At 37.7% G+C, this 16,593-nt stretch overlaps 1 protein-coding gene across 3 annotated transcripts in view; it reads left to right on the forward strand.

The window, feature by feature from the left end:
* The window catches only part of PTK2 (protein tyrosine kinase 2), a 188,532-nt gene that overhangs the window by 100,512 nt on the left and 71,427 nt on the right, over positions 1-16,593 (forward strand). For all 3 annotated transcript variants that reach the window (XM_063407212.1, XM_063407051.1, XM_063407126.1), the window contains 2 exons: positions 12,906-12,985; positions 14,440-14,502. In XM_063407212.1, the coding sequence (XP_063263282.1) occupies positions 12,906-12,985; positions 14,440-14,502 (143 nt within the window). The remainder of the gene's footprint in view (positions 1-12,905; positions 12,986-14,439; positions 14,503-16,593) is intronic.

Genomic DNA, 16,593 nt, shown 5'->3' on the forward strand with positions numbered 1-16,593 from the left:
AAATAAGGTTGCATATATAAAGCAGAAAGGGCACAAAGCCCATGGCATCTTTCTACTTGAGAAGTGGTGAGGAATATGTTCCAAAAATAGGTGATTCTGCAGGTAGTAATTGTCATAACTCAGGTAAAATTTACTGTTGTTCCACTGGCTTCTTACAGTTAATTCACACTTGATTAAACTGGTTAATTTCTTTATTTTTAAAGTGTACATAAGTGACAATTTCACTACAACCCATCAAGAGCTTTTTCCACTCACATTCTTAAGTTATTTTCTTGGATTTAAAATCTCCTCTGGATTACTAAAACTGCATAATAGTCAAAGTTTCTATAAATTAGGCACTAAGTTCTAATTTTATTCAGGTAAATGATTTTAATCTGCTTTTAGATCGACAAGCTCACAATAAAACCTCCTGGTTTTTTAGGGAGTCAGGACTAAAATGTCAGGATTAACTTCAACAAGCACAGTTGTGCATAGACATTCTTGTCTTAGGTAAATTGCTTTTAATTTTTTTTAGTGTGTGATGCAATTTTTGTATTGATATATGATGAAGGTAACTTCTAAAAAGACACTTCTCTTGCAGTGCTTCTTTGAACTCCACATTCTAGTTTAAATGATTTGTGTGATATTCTGGATTCAGCCTAAAATGTCTGAATTTTCATGAGTTTTTAGTGTGGTACTGCCAGGGGTTCTGGTACAACAAAATCATGTTCCTTTTTCCTTTAGTATCAAGGGACTTGCTTCATGCTGGCTTTAAACACAGGAGATTTGAGTTTCCCATGATGCAAAAGTGGGTGATGAGCTCCAAAATAATTTCCTGAACTCCATCACTTTCCTGTTCAATACCTGGCAACCCTGAAATGTCCTCTGGTTTCTGTCTCAGGGAACTGTTTCTTTAAAGCAAGGAGTTTGAAATGCCAGAGGAATATTTGTTAACTTCTAACTAAATTTGGAGAAATCAAACAGATACAAGTGGCTCAGACTAGAAGGTTTTTGAAGGTCATCAGGACCGATAGGCAAAGCTGTCAGCTGCCTGGATCTGACAATGCCCTGAATCCCAGTGCTCTCATAAAGTGAAAATCACAGGTTCTTGTCTCCTTGCTCTGCTCCCATTTATTTTCTCTTCCCCTTTCTTTATCACCTTATAGTGAGGTATTTCTGAATCCAGTTCTTTAAAAGTCCCTGCTCATTGTTTTGGGGTGCTGTGAGGTATTTGGGTCTCTGTTGTCATGGAAATCAGGTGCAGAACTTTCCAGAGCTGTCATTCTCTATCCACGATTCTGCTTTGCTCCATAAATTTCACTTGTCCTCTTGCATAAACTAGGACAATAACTTTTATGTGGTAAAGTGTTAAGGCAGCAGCAGTGACGTATGAAAAGAAGGCAAGAGAAGAATTTAGGCAGTAACACTGCATCGTAAACCAGACCTACAGCAGAGGGGGGAGATGAAAAAACAGGGAAAGATGTTTTTTCACATTCTGTTCCTATCTGTGTCATTCCTGCAACATTTTAATATCTTCTTTTGCTAACCACTGCTCTCAATCAGATGTATCATGTTGTGTGTAAGAACAACAGAATGTACAGAATTCATGTATGCATGCATAGATATCCTGAGCTTTCTGCACAGAAGTAACTGTCAGAGAGAAGGAGTATAGAACCCAGTTACAAAATTTTAAAAATCTGACAGAAACAACACCTCTGCTGTCAGATTGGCTTTTCTCAATGTAAAACTCAAAAGACATTGCTGTCTTGTGTCTTACAAATGAGTAAAAAAGATTTTTGTGAGGACCAGATGCCTGTGATTTTCTTGTCAGGATGGGACTGGGAACCCTATTGCTAACTTGGTAACAGCCAAACACCTTGTTTGTCTATTAAATGTGTAGCAACAAATTAGAAGTTCATGGAGAAGGAGAAGAAATGTGATTACCTCTGTCACCCATGGATTTTTGAATTGTAATGATTTTGTTGAATCTGAGTTGCAAGCCCCAGCATTGTTGAAAAAGAAAAGTTTAAATCCTCAAGTGATCTTCATCTTGTGGAAGAGTACAGAACATTTTGTAAAGATAACAAAATGTTACCTTAATCACTGTCAACAGACAGGGTTTATTCATCCAGTTCACCCAAACCACAATTATCAGGCTGTTAAACCCAAAGCTGGCACACGTTTGTGCCTTCACATGCATGACTACTCCCATTCACTTCAGCAGTGCACTGCCCTGTGCAAATCGCTGCATTTCAGGCTTCTCAGCTTGGCCTTGAGATGTGAAAATCACTATTTTCTCCTTGATTCTTGACTGTTTTAAGGATGCTGTGACCTTTCTTTGTTTTTGAATATTCTTTACCTTCAAGGGTCTCAAACAAATCAAGAACCTGTGCCCAGAGCTGTTTGTGGCTTGATGTGCTGTGATCGTGGCGCTCGTTCTGCCATCTGCAGTGGGCGGGAGCTGCTCTTAATTGGAAGTGTAAAGCAGGGCACTTAATGAGACCTTTCATTCTGCAATCTGTACAGCAAGGGATTAAAATTAGTGTGTGGGATCAGGGGGAAGCCACACAACTTGTTAATAACATCAGAATCAGTCCCACTAACGATGCCGTGCGGAGCCTCTTGTGCTCAGGCTGTGCCTCAGCTTTGAGGCCAGAGATGGGGAGAGGCTGATCTTTAGGTCATTCCCCTTCACTGGAGGAGCTGTGTTCCAGTCATGTCATTTCACATCCCATTTGAGAGCTCTGATCAACAAACTAATGCTGGAGCTGTGTCTTTTTGTTTTGTTGCTGCTCTCTTTGGCAGGTGTCAGAGGTAGTGGGTGACAGGATTCAGGGGTGTCATCTCTTTTTTCAATCTGTGCAGCATTTAGGGGGTGATTCTGCATTGACTGCATCACTCCCTTGGGCCCAACTGCTTCCAGTTCCAGCCAAATTAGGCAAATTGGATCCCACCCAGTGCTCTTGGAGTTGTGAGGCTGGAGTATTCAAAAATCAGGAAAAGCCAGATTTATGGTTGTCTGCACAGTTGGCAGATGCTCACTGCACAGGTTTGATGTGCCAGCCTTCACTTGTGTCCTGTGGTATTGAATACCCAAATCTGAACCCAAGTGAGCTCTAATCCCACCCACAAAACCTTCAACATGAAGTACAGCGAATAAAAATAAGTTTTATCAAGGAGTAGCATAATTTGTGTGTGTGTTCTGTTGACTGTTTTGTAGATCTCTAATGAAGATATCTAGGTTTTTGTATGATTTTTTGAAACATTTTTCAGAGAAAACAAACATAAACATACAAAAGGAGAAAATTAAAAATCACAGGTTTTAAGTCATGAAATAAGATTTCACCATTTTCCTGTCCTTTTTGGGAGGATTTTCAGTTGCTTTAAATCAGTGTTGGTGAAATTCCTAATAAATGTCTTCCTGTGTTCCAGTGACATGGCTGTTGGGAAGTGGGAATAACAGGGACAGACTCCTCTATTTTGCCTTAGTAGCTGAGTAAGGAATGAAAGCCATATCTCAAATCAAGATAGAACACAGCTTTTAAAAACATTCATGTAATGAGAATCAGACGTAAGCTACTTGAATTGCCTTCCTTTTATTGTGGGACAAGAGCCTGCACACATTTATCCTTGAATAACATGTTAGGCTGCAGTAATTGGAGATGGTTTATCCCTTGATGAAAAGGGAGTAAGCATCTGTATGGGGGGTGGGGGCAGCTCTTGGGCATCAGCTGTTCCATTGTTGCTGTCCTTGTGCTCCAAACAGAAGACTTTTAAAGTAACTTTTTGGGGTTTTTTTTTTTTTAGATCTCAGCAAACAAGGAGAGGTTTTTTTTCCCAGAGTTGAATTTTTCTCTGCTGCCTTGTTTAGCCTGCAGTGTGGAGCTGCCCTGGAGATGTTCATAAATATAATAAAGGAGACCACAGGACTGAACTGTGTTTTGAATTTGCTTTTTCAAAGTAACTGAAGTTTCTGAAAGAAAGCATTGCAAGTAGGGGATGATCTTGAAGTTAGGGCACATCAATGATGCCCTGAGAAAACTGAGCTGAATTCTGTGCCATGAGGGCTCTGTCTCACCAGACAAGTACACTGCAGGTTCATTTTCATAAGAAAACTCTTTCTAAAAAGAAAAGAGAAAAAAAAATTACTTATTAAGAAAAGAAGTAAGGGAAAAAACATCCTCTGACAAAGCCAAAAAGTTTCTTGTGGACAATTGACACTTCTTTCCTCTGTAGTGTCTGTAAAGATTATGTTCACATTCAGAAGGTATTTCATTAAATGAAATATCTCTTTATGTTGTGGCAGATAAATACATCATGCAAATTAAATTATTTTTATAACTCTGTCCCTGACATGTAGGAAATTTTAAGTCCAGGCAATTACTGTAATAACTTAATGATTAAAGTTTTATAAGGCTTAGGTGCATGCCATGTAATTTGAAATGCAGGCTGGGAATTAGACTCTTTAACCTAATTAAATAACAACATCACTTACACCCTAATAAAAATAGGAGACCTAAAGCAAATGACTTTGACAGGAAAAGCTTTGACGGAAATGAAGGACATTTGGAGAAAAGCTGGCGTTGCTCCTGATGTTGGCAGCCTATTTAAAACAAAAACCCCTCAACAAAACAAAAAAAATCCACCCAAACCCAACAGACCTTTCATGAAGACTCAAAGAGACATAAACTGTGCCCTACGGGGAGATGGCAATATAAGAAGTGCAGCTGATTAAAAAGATACTGAAAATATATTTTTGATAAAAATACAAATGAATCTGAACCTCTCCTGACTGCTCTTTACAGCTTGAAATGACAATTAAAAATGAGACTTCCTTGATGGGGGTAGGTTTCTGAAGTTGCTGAAATTCACAGGGTCCCATAAAGTACTTATTTTTTCCTGTAAAAATTGATTTACACTCTCAAAACGATGCTACAGTCTTGTTTAAGACTCTGCTGTTTGTATAGTTGTGGAGCTACTTTGGCTATAAATGTTGTGTGCCCAGTGTCTGCTTTCCCTTAGTGCTGTGTGGTTGGAATGTGAAACTTCCTTCCTTAACACCTACAAGATCAGCCAAGCTCAGGCCAAAGAGAAAGGCTTGCTTTGATTTAAAATTTCCACCTGTCAGCCAGAGTGGTGAAAATCATCCTTGTGAGCTTTTCTTGAATTCAGCCTGATAAATTTAAAATGCCAGGGTTTCCATGTACTGATGTGTGGATATGTCTTTTTAGTAGCCTGGAACAAATTGTTACTGCAATTAGCACATGAAGTTGTGTATAACGACAAAAAGAAACCCACAGAAAAGTTGATTTACATTGATGCTTGGACTTGCTTGATCTGGGAACTCGCAATTGTGTGTTGGGAAGGAGAAGTATAAAATTGGGAGCAATAGGTTGAGCTCTGTGTGGCTCCCAAGAGTCCAGTCCTACTTTGTGGAAGGGCTGCGAGGCAGCAGCGTCTCTTGCAGTGACATCTGGAGCTCAGCCCACTCGGACAGACGGCAGCATTTTTAGCTGCTGTGCCCCTAACAATGCCTTGTCACAAGTTGGTTTCCCCCCAGCCCATCTCTAATGCCCTTATTATTAGCAGAGGAGCTTCCAAAATTAGTTAGAGATGTCAAAGATCACCCCTAGATAATATAGAGACTGTGACCTTGGGACACGGAGAGGAGGAGCAGCTGAGGGCAGATGGCAGATGAATGTTATCCTGATACTGGATCTGGGCTTTTAACTCCCCTAGATGAGGCCAAAGCCCTAATTTTCCCTAATATTGACTTATCTCCTATAGCAAATTTAATACTGTCAGATGGGTAAATAGAGGTGGGAACACATATGTGTTTCCCTCCTGTGTGTATTTTAAAAACTACCATTATGATCATTAAGGTGGCTCCTAAGGATACTGATGACATTAGGGGCAGGCATTGGGCTTTTGTGCATATGGGGCTTCATTCAGAGCAGATGAGGCACAAACCTTTCAGGGTTAATGCTGCCTCAGATCTCTGAAGCTGTAGTAGTGAGAGTTGAGACCTTGTTCTTGCAAGCTGATTTTGTAGTGATGAAAGTTTGGTGTCCTCCATGAGCCTGCTGGTGGAAAACAAGGATGGAGGAGCAGTTTGGTCCTTACAGATATCAAGATTTATCCTGGGTGACTGTTCCACATTAACTCAGTCATGTGTCTGTCCTGCAGTGATTCTGTGGTGGGTTTATCACTACAAGGAACAATGAAGGAGCTGAAACCAGAGATTATCTGAGATAATTCTTTCACAGAAGAGTTGTGTCATGGATTGGGGTGGAATTATGTGTCCTACCTGCTGCAGGTGCAGAGCAGAGCAAGTCCTTCGTTTTAAATGGGAAATTGTGAGGAAAATAAACGAGCTGTACTTGGATTTTGGTCTTGGTCACAAAAGTGGTTGCTGAAGATCAGCTTTTCCCATGGATGTATTGAGATATTCTGGTCTTTCATTACAGCAGCTGGAACTGGGAAATTGTAGGAATAATTTCTCTGGATTTTGGTGGGATGGGTGTCACCAGAAGTGTTGAGTGTCTGTGTAAAACAAAGATTCTGGTTGGACCCTGTGGCGGCCGAGGGTGAATTATAAAGTACAAAACCTAACACCAAATTATCTTCCAGAGTGAGAAACTTGAATGTTTAAAAGCAGGTGCCAGAACACACCTCAGCTGTTAAAAATAAACCCAGGGAAATTACTGAGAATAAATAAATTGTTGCATATACAGGACAATTAAGAGACAGGTTGTATTTTTTTAATAAAAAATTCACTAACTAAGCAGAAGTATATAATTTCCCAATATATGAAAGGACTAGCTAAAAATAAATACGTAGAACAAATGGATAAGGAGAAAGTGATGTCATATAAACCTTTGTTTTCATGCTTCATTAGATGATTATAATTACTGTTTGTGTGCTGTGTACTGAATGGAGTACAGAAGACATTTTCTTTGGTTGCTTATCTGAATATCTCATATGTTGGGGTGATTCTTTTTGAGTCTAGTCTTAACTCTTCAGTGGGAACTTAGTCACTGAAGAGTTGTTTAAATGCAGTGTTCAAAGCAGTGCAATTTTGAAAAAAAATAGAAATAAAGAAGGACTAAGTTGTGCAAGTAGGTCATAGAGATTGAAAGAAAAGCAAGAGAAATAGATTGCTTATTTTTAAACTGTCCTCCTGAAAAATTGGAGTTTATCCTGTGGGAAATTTCTTGGTAACATTAAGCTGGGAAAGCCAGCAGTGGCTAATTATTGGTATTTTCTCTTTTTGAGACACCATTTCATAGTGCTGTTGCTAAAGAATTTACACAGTATTTATGCTTGAAAACTCAATGTCAAGTTTGATAATTTTATGTAATAATTTATAAGGCTGTAAACAAGTTTAAGCCTAAAATATCTTTTTAAGACACAGTATCTAATAGCTTTTTTTAAAAAAATCCCTAAACTGGAAGGCATTTGCCAAGTTCAGAATTATTTTACTGTTGCTCTTAATAAAGAAATCTAAATCCAGCATGGTGTTTTTATGAACTGCTTGTGAGCCTGGGTGAACCTTCTTCTGAAATACTGCAGCTGCATAAAAAACTCGTGTGCAGGAAAATGAAGCAGATGGCTTTTGAAAGTAGCAGCTGGTATATAAAATACGAGGCCAGTGATAGATTTCTCCTTAAATCATAGCATAGGGCTGTTCTCTAATTTCTCCATCTTCACAAGCATGGGCTTTCCTCTGTTTTCAATTTTTGTATTAAATTGTTCTGTCTGGAATTTGCTGTCCATTTCTGTAGCTGGGAAACTGCCCATTATTTTCTAGTAAATTTTGAGAAGTTAGAAGTGACACCATCAGTAGTTTCCTCATTCAAGTAAAAGAACTGATATTTTATAAGTCTTGACATCAGAAATGAACCTGGGTTTGTGTTTATATGCCTGTCTTCCATGTGGGAAAAGCCCTTTAGTTCATGTTGTGTTCACCTCCTTTCTTTTGTTGTGATTTAGGAGCATCTTTGAACTCTTAATGGCCAAAATACTGGAGACAGAAGAGAGATTTCTGTTTGGCTAAAAGAAAAGTGATAAAAAATATTAAAATACCGTTAAGTATAAAAAGTATTTTAAATAAAGTGAATTGTTGCTGAATATCAGGGCAGTAATAAATCAGGAAATATGGTGTAGGATTGTTAGATTTCAAAATCCTTTTTTGCCTTGGATATTACTGCCCTTTCTAACTATTTATTCACTGATGGTGCATGATTAAATGTGGGTGGGTGCATGCTGTGTGAGGGGACAATAACAATTTTTTTTATATTTTATCAGAACATGTGAAAGACTTCTTTTTCCTACATCTGAGAGGTGCCTTTATGCTTGGCATTCCTATTTTCCCCACACTGCAGCCCTTTTTTATATCAGACTGTTCAGAGCTGTCGTGGCCAAGAAGTCAACTCCAAATGTGAAGTTCAGGTCACACTTTAATTCTGATTTGCCACCCCATGAATGAGCAAATTTCGGTAGAGTTGCTTCCTCTGACAGTGGCACTGCAGTGGAACTCGCCTGGAAGCCTGAAGCAGTTTTGATTTCCATTATTCCATGTTTAATGGAACTTAAGTAGACTAATCCTTTCCCCCCAAAGCATGCACCTGCTTGACTGTAAATCTGACTTAAACTTGTTAGAACATACTAAAAAAAATCCAGGGGAAAAGGTTCTTGAAATCAGCACAGCAGTTTGCAGCAATAAATTACTTTTGTTTCTTATCCTCCTTTAAACTCTTTTCCAATATATTTTTTCTCAGGGAGTTGAGATAAGCACATTATGTGGGAATACAAAATGAGTAAGCCAGTGGAAGCAAATATGTTACAAGCAACATACACCAAGTGACTCACTGCAGATATCATATTTTGGGTTTTGATTGTTACCAAATAAAAAGTATATAGGATTTTAGCAGTGTTGACACTTGAATTCTTAATCCTGTTGTCAGTCCGAGTGTTTGCCTTGTTGATCTTTATTCATTTTTATTGCTGTAACATGGTAACCATAAAGGATTGGAGATAAATACAGACTTCATGTAATTGAATCCTTGCCAGAGCATCTGGTCTCTAGTGTGGGGTATAAATGATGTAATGGCACACAGGTTTAGCAGGAGCACCTTAAAGGCTTTGTTGGGCTTGAGAAAGAGATCAGGGGTTGCTGTTTTGGTTCTGTGTTTGTCCACTTGGGTTTTTGGGGTGGCTTTTTCAAAGCCAGGTTTGTGTGACAGGTTTATATTAATCAGTTTTGTCTTACAAACTAGGTAAAATGAAGATGTATCAAATAGCATCCTGCAGGGTTTTTTCTGATTTAGCCTTTGGAGAGCTCCCATTCTGAACAGTTAAACTGTGGAGGAGATTATGGCAGTGGTGCCTGATCCTCTTGAAAATGTGTTTATATATCTATGTATTGTGTGTGTATATATCTATATATTTATAGATGGATGTATTCCTCAGCTTCTCCAGGTATTGCACACTGTTAGCTGAATTTCCAAGCCATAGGAAGTGCTGCCAAAGGTCTGCACACACTGCCAAACCAATATGACAAATTCACAGATAACAGGATCTTCAGAGCCCACAGAAAAGATTCATCCTCTCTCTTAACATACTTCCGAATTTGTAATCAGAAGAAAAAAACCTGATAGGTTTTTGTTAGATTTCTAAGAGTTCAGTTTTTGTGCCTTTGTATGTATATAGGCTTTGTGCTCTTGAAGATGGGGTCTTTGTTTGTCTAACCCAGAAAATATTCTCATTTCTCTCGTTTAATTATATTAACAATAATAATAATAATAATAAAAGTTATAATTGAGCAAACACAAAAGACTTCTTGGAAAACTATTCAATTGCCTTGTGACAGTGCATTTAATTACCATTAAATTATCTCTTATGTCTCTTCCACTTAATATTTGCTCAGGCTTTTTCCTAAGGAGATTGTTCTGAACCTCCTGTGAAATTCTTATCTAATCTCTGTACAGGCGTTAGTTCATGCATTGATCTGATGCCATTTCAAAGAGAATAGTCAAGCAAAATTAAAGGTGATAAGAGAAGTTCTCATTGGTATTCTGGGAGTAGAAATGGAAGCAGGTTATTTTTTTTCCTTGCTGAAATTGAAAGGAGAATGTGTGCAGGCGGGTTTATAAAAAAGGGAAAAGCCAAGCACCTTTGGCTATCCATAGTAGGACACTGTTAAATCCAGGCCACTGGATTCTTACCACAGGTTTCCTGAAGCTTATAATCTTATATAACTCACAAAATTTAATCACTAAAATAAGTAGGTGCATATAATGTAAAAGACTTCTTTTTCCCCTTCTATTTTGTTGGAAGGGGGGATGGTCTATTACATTTTCTTAGTCACTATCTGATGTCTGTAGTTGCAGAATCAAACTGGGAACATGACTGGAATTTGTGAAAGCTCACAAGCCGCAGGGCAAGAGGAGATAAACCCCAAACTTTAAATATTTGGGTAATGTTGCTTATTTATTTATGGACTAGGAGGCTAGCAGCATTTTAAAATCATGTTTGCATGAAAGTGGAGATGCTCTTAAGCTGTTTAGTTTAACAAATCGAGCACTGGAGCACTGGGATCCACAAGGCAAAGAGCTGTGAAGATAAATGAATCCACATTTGATCATAATACATTGGGCTTTAAATTAGAATTGTTCCTGCAAGTGGAAGTTTTGTGTGTCAGGACTGAAAATCTACTTTGCTACTGCCAGTTCTTCTTGAACACCTCAAATAATAGATGGGTAATGGCTTTGAAATTTCCTGGTGATGCAAAATTGTTAAAATGATTCAAAAAACTGAATCTGTAGTTAAAAAAACCACAAAAAAATTAACAAAATGTAAGTGATCAGTCAATAGGTATTTGATTTGGGTGGATGTAAGGCAGGTTATCCAAGGGATTTTGTGACTAGGTTTACCTGGTAGGTGAAGTAGTTTAGGCTGCATATGAAGGTGAATTCTCAGAAAAAGGACATGAGAATTTCTGCAATTTGGGTATCAATGTACGATCTGATCTCATCCAACACTCTTTTCATTTTGAGGTATCCCCACGTGGACCTGAAGGTGAGGAGGGCTGTGCTGTTGTTCACCACCCACGGGTGTTTGCAGAGTCATTTATGGCAGTCCATGGAGCCTGAAACTCCAGTTCTGATTTACCTGCCCTGAGCTTGTGTCTGACAGCTTCAGTGCAGGACCAGTTCAAAGTCCTTTCTCATGAGTAGAAATCCTGGTGTAATTTATTACATTTTGCCCTTTATAGGATCGTAGAACCATTTAGGCTGTAAAAGACTTGGAATATCAACCACTGGCCCAGCACTGCCACATCCACAACTGAACCATGTCCCCAAGGGCTGCATCCATACTTTGAATGGTTCCAGGCATGGTGATTCCAGCACTTCCCTGCACAGTCTATTTCTAATCCCTGACCACCCTTTCAGTGGAGAAATCATCCTGATATCCAATCTAAATCCAATTATTTAAAATTGTCAGCATAATGAAGAGGAGAATTATTAATTCATATTGTGTATACTATTACTATGGGAATACAGAATTATTATTTCCATATGTGTGTACAAATAGCACACTACATGATGCTGAAGGGCAATTATTCTCCTGTCTCATTAGTATTTGTAGGAATTGAATTGAGAAGAGTTAAAAGCTCATTATTTTGTCATATTGAGTGCCTGTATGAATTCAAAAGCAAAGAGTCTTTTTTCTCATGTTTCAGCTATTGTAATAATTCATTTTCTCACTCTTGCACGGTTTATCATATTTCTTCTTTCACGTCTTTCAATAACAAATTAAAACTTTCCATGCAATTCAGATCCAGGAAGTTTTTAGGGATTTGTTTGTAGCTGGGAGCAGGAGGGAGCTGAGGGAACACTGGTGGATGATCACAAGCTCCCAGGAGGATGCTGAGTGCAGAACACCTCTAGCTTTGGATCCACTCTGCTTCCTTATCTCCCAAACAATGCATTTCATAGCAGTAGTATTTGAAATAGCTGTTCTTACACTTGTCATCACTCCACAAGCCCCCTTGGTGGAGTGTGCTGCTTTCATTGCACACCATCCCCTCTCTGATCTGCCAGTCAGTCACACGGAGTTTTTGGGATTTTTTTTTTTTTGATGTTTTCACAAGGGGATAACAGGAGCTGTGAAGGAGAAGCTGTGGAGATTTGTTACAGGTGCAAGATTTGCAGAGTGAAGTTCTGGGGTGCTGGTTCTGTTCTCTCTTACTCCCTGAGGTTTTTGTTGTTCTTGTGTATAAATTGGTTACTCTAGTGTGGTGAAAGTATTACCTAAAATTGGGATTCTGCCCACATTCATGGTGGTAAATAAAACACGTCCAGGACATGGGATAAAGATTTGAAGTTTCCTGGTGTAGATGGTCACCACCCAGTTTCACTCTTGCTTTTCTTGCTAGTTCAGCGTTATTTTATGCCAGAGTGCAGAACAATTTGTACATTCTTCTCTGTTTACTTCTATTTTTATTTTCACTGTAATTCCCAGGAATATGTCAGTTTTATTTGCATGATTAGATCTGCTTAGACAATGAAATCCTGTTGACCAGGATGGTTCAAGAACACAGCCTGCCTTCTCCTAGTTGGAATGCAGGTGTAACCATCTGCTCAGTTCTCTGTGAAATTTGATTATATTTAATAAAACATAGCCAATATTGACATAGATAAGGAATTTTTCAATCAAGTTCATCGTGGTCAAAATGTATTTCTTACCAAAGTGCAGCTCATTTGTGGAAAATATGAACACTTCTTTTTTTCTCTCCCTGGACTGTGAATTGTCATTCCAGAAAATTAAGATGTATTCATTTGAAAGTTGTTTGGGGAGTATTTTAGTCTGTGTTGGCACTGAACTGATCTTTCTGTGATGCCTACCTGCTTCTTTTGCTGTAGGTGAAAAATGACTATATGTTAGAAATAGCAGATCAAGTGGACCAGGAAATTGCTTTGAAACTAGGTTGCCTTGAAATCCGGTAAGCTGATAATTTAATTTATTATTCAACATCTTTCTGACAGAATATATACATTAATTTTGAAACTGCTTAAAGTTCATCAATTTCTGACCAGTAGAGTTGAATAAAACATCATAAGACTTTTTTTGCTATGAAGCAGTTTGAAGAAAAACTGAATAGACTGTATTGTAACTCATTTCTAGTGATTTTTAAATTAACATTATTTTAAAATTTTAATTAATTACATCTTGATACTGCCTTTTGGGTGAATTCTTCGTCTGAATAATTCAAAGGCCTGTAGAGTACACTGAAGTATGCTTAAAAAAGTGCATCTGTGGTGTTATTTAGTAAATAGTCTTGTGATTCTGCATATATAAATCCTACAGCTAAAGAATGTAATTACAGATAAATGCTGCTACCTTTCCTCTCTGTATTTACTCAATTTTTAATGTGCTGTTTTGAAATGATTAAATCTTAAGGATCCTTTTGGGTGTTTTTGGTGTTCTTGTCAACTGTAGAGACAGCTGGAAAATAAAGATAAATATATCAGATTAAAAAATCCTTGAGAGAGTTCCCAGCTTTGAAATGCATGTGTTGAGTTTTGCTAATTTATGGAGAATTTCCAGCCTGAAACATTTGCTTTAGTTATGCTGATGTCTCACAGAGGGAGATTAGGGAAGAAGTAAAATTGATAAGAAATGAATGACAAATGTAAACTTGTTAGGAGAGAATAAAAGTGTCTTTTGAACAGCACTTTCCAAATTAAAACAAAATTTAGGCTTATGAAATTTCCCAGGTATCACAGGAGAACCTGATGCCTTTGTTACAAGTTTTGCTGGTAGCCACAAAGAAAACAAAAATTCTTTGTCTGACTGCACACTCCTTATGCACTTACAAAATCTCTGTGCCTTATTTGAAAACATGTGATGAATATAATAATCCGTGATTATGTTGTCAGCCAGGTCCTGCCTTCCCTCCTTCTCAACCTGTGGCTCTTCAGAGCATTTTGATGAGATATTTCTCATAGATGAACGACTGAAGCTCTTTGAATGAGCATTGCTGCTCCATTTTCTCTGTGAAAACAACAATCTCAGCCCTCTCCTAACAGAGCTTTCTCTTTATTCATTTACTTGTTAATGTGAATGTGTCTGGATTGAAGCAGTTTTCATCACTCCCTGCTTCCCCTGGTTCTCTCTCAAGGAGTGCAGGGTGAGGCAGAAAGGAGCTGCTGAAGGCCAGGTTAGGTCACTTCTTTTGGTGGCAGCAGTGGTTTAAAATGGTTCTGAAAAGGCAATTAATTTGTAAAATAAAACCTGATCTGTTGAGGTAGAATAATAATGTACTTTATACTTACCTTTCAATTCATTCTGCCAATGTTTTCTGATGCTGAGTGGAAGTTTTGATGATGTTGATGTTGTAGTTTTAGGCTGAATTATCCAATAATTGTTGCTTTCAAATGTTTTTCCTGGCTTCAGGAGATCCTACGGAGAGATGAGAGGCAATGCATTAGAAAAGAAGTCCAACTATGAAGTGTTAGAGTAAGTATTGTGCTCTAGCTTGAGGTTTGAATTGTCCCTTCTCTGCATCAGGAACAATAAATTCAATTCAGTGACAGAACATTTCTGTTGTATTTTTTCTATTTCATCAAGGTTGTTAAGATGCTTTAATATAAGAAAAGGATGATGAAACCCATTGAGATGTAGAAGTAGGAAAAGTGCCTTTATCTCTGGTCCAGAGAAACAGGTTTGGAGTAGTTTAAACTTGATCAGGAGGCTTACTGTGGTTTTTAGCAATTTTGCTAATGTTTGTGGGGTTTGCCAGCTCTGGTTGTGAGGTGATTTTATTCCTCAGTGTTTTCTGTGCCCAGTTGCATTCTTCAGCTGTGACTCGTTTGTGGTAAAGTTTGAGTTACTTGAAAATGTTTGTGGTGTTGTTGTTTCTGTCTGCTCAGTGTGGGCATTTTTTGAGTTGTGACCTTCCAATTAACAAGGTTATTGTTTATCTATGTATCACAAATTTAAATAAGACCAAGGAGCATCTTTGTATTGAAATATTTTGTTCACTTATTCACATTGTAGAGGAGCTGGCTTCAGTTCAAACAAGCCAAAGTCCTTCAGCTTTTTAACAAAAACCTGAAAACTGGTTTTATTTGTATTTATATAGTGGATAAAGTTTCAGACATAGATGCACCATTGATATGCTCCTCTCTACTAACTACCCTTGTGAAAAGATCCTGTACAGTTTAACACATAATTGGGATAAAAGGTTGTTGCAGCAGTGAAGTCTCGATTTTTTAATCCTATTTTTAATGACAAATGGGTGCTAACTTTCAGAGATGTGTTGGAGGAGGAAGGCAAGATTTTATACAACAATGAATAAGTTTAGAAGGATTTTTGAGGGATCTGTGATATTACTAGTTAAAGATAACTTTGATGAATAGCCTGCTTATTTGGTATTTCTGTAGTGCTCCTATATTTATCCAGATTTTTTCAAACTTTTATTTTGTTTGAATTAGGGTTATTTTTAATTTATTTTTTTAAAAACTTCAGGTTTTTGTCTGTAGAAACAGTAGAAATATCCTGGTTGAGGAAACATCACAAAATGAGAAAAGACTAATAAAAATAAAGAGGATGAACAGATAGACAAGACTAAAAGGGGATATTAAAAAAGATTTGAAAGTATATGACTTAAGGTTGGTGTAGTTTACATAAATATGTTCCAGTAAGAATTTGTGTATTTTTAAGTAATTTTTTGGTAAGTCAGAAGCTGCAAGCATTACTAATTAGGTTAATGACTTTGGAAACAATGAGACAAAGGAAAGCAGGATCATAACAGGCCACACAAAATATAAATCAATAATTATAACAGGTGAGAGTTCCAGGAGGACTCAGTGCGGTGCTGTTTCCAGTTTAACAGTGATTTCTTTCCTTCACTCTGTGTTTTCCAAACAATGACTGCTTTGGTAGGAAGTAATAAATTACTGCTGTGAAAAGCAAAGTGAAGCAAAATCCTCATATGCAAAATGTAACAGTTAATGCCATGTAGAATTCGATGTGGAGAATTGTGCATTTCAAAAGTTCCTTCTTTTTTGAGAACCAAGATGTGATCTGTATGGGATTTAGCTGGGAGAGATGAAGGATAAAACCACCTTAAAGTGACTATACTACAGATAATTACAAGCTGGAAAGGGTCTGCAAAAAGTGCCAGTGGTCCCCAAAATGCATTAATTTGATCTTACCACCTTAATAGCCCATAAATGTTTATTGTACAAGTAATATTTATTGCTCAAGTGAGGCTTTTTGGTATTTTCTGTGGGGGGATTGCTGGTTTTAGTACATCATGAGGCACTTAACCAGCTGAGAGCAATTTTTAAATGGCCCTTTTTTGCATTGGGTGTGATTGCTGCTTGCCTGCCTTTGTCAGATGTCTATTTGATGTATATTTGTCTTTGATCAGATTGTCGTACGAGAACGGATCTGGATGGGAAATGGTAGATGGGATCAAATTGTTAAGTAGCCTTTAATAGTTGGGCCTTCATGGAGTGAAAGAAGAATTTTTTCATAATAAATGTGAAGCCTGTTAGTGAGAACAGGGATAATTACAAGTACAGAAAAGGGAGCTGTAGGAAG

This window comes from Prinia subflava, chromosome 1 (genome assembly GCF_021018805.1).
Source record: "Prinia subflava isolate CZ2003 ecotype Zambia chromosome 1, Cam_Psub_1.2, whole genome shotgun sequence".
Taxonomy (NCBI): domain Eukaryota; kingdom Metazoa; phylum Chordata; class Aves; order Passeriformes; family Cisticolidae; genus Prinia; species Prinia subflava.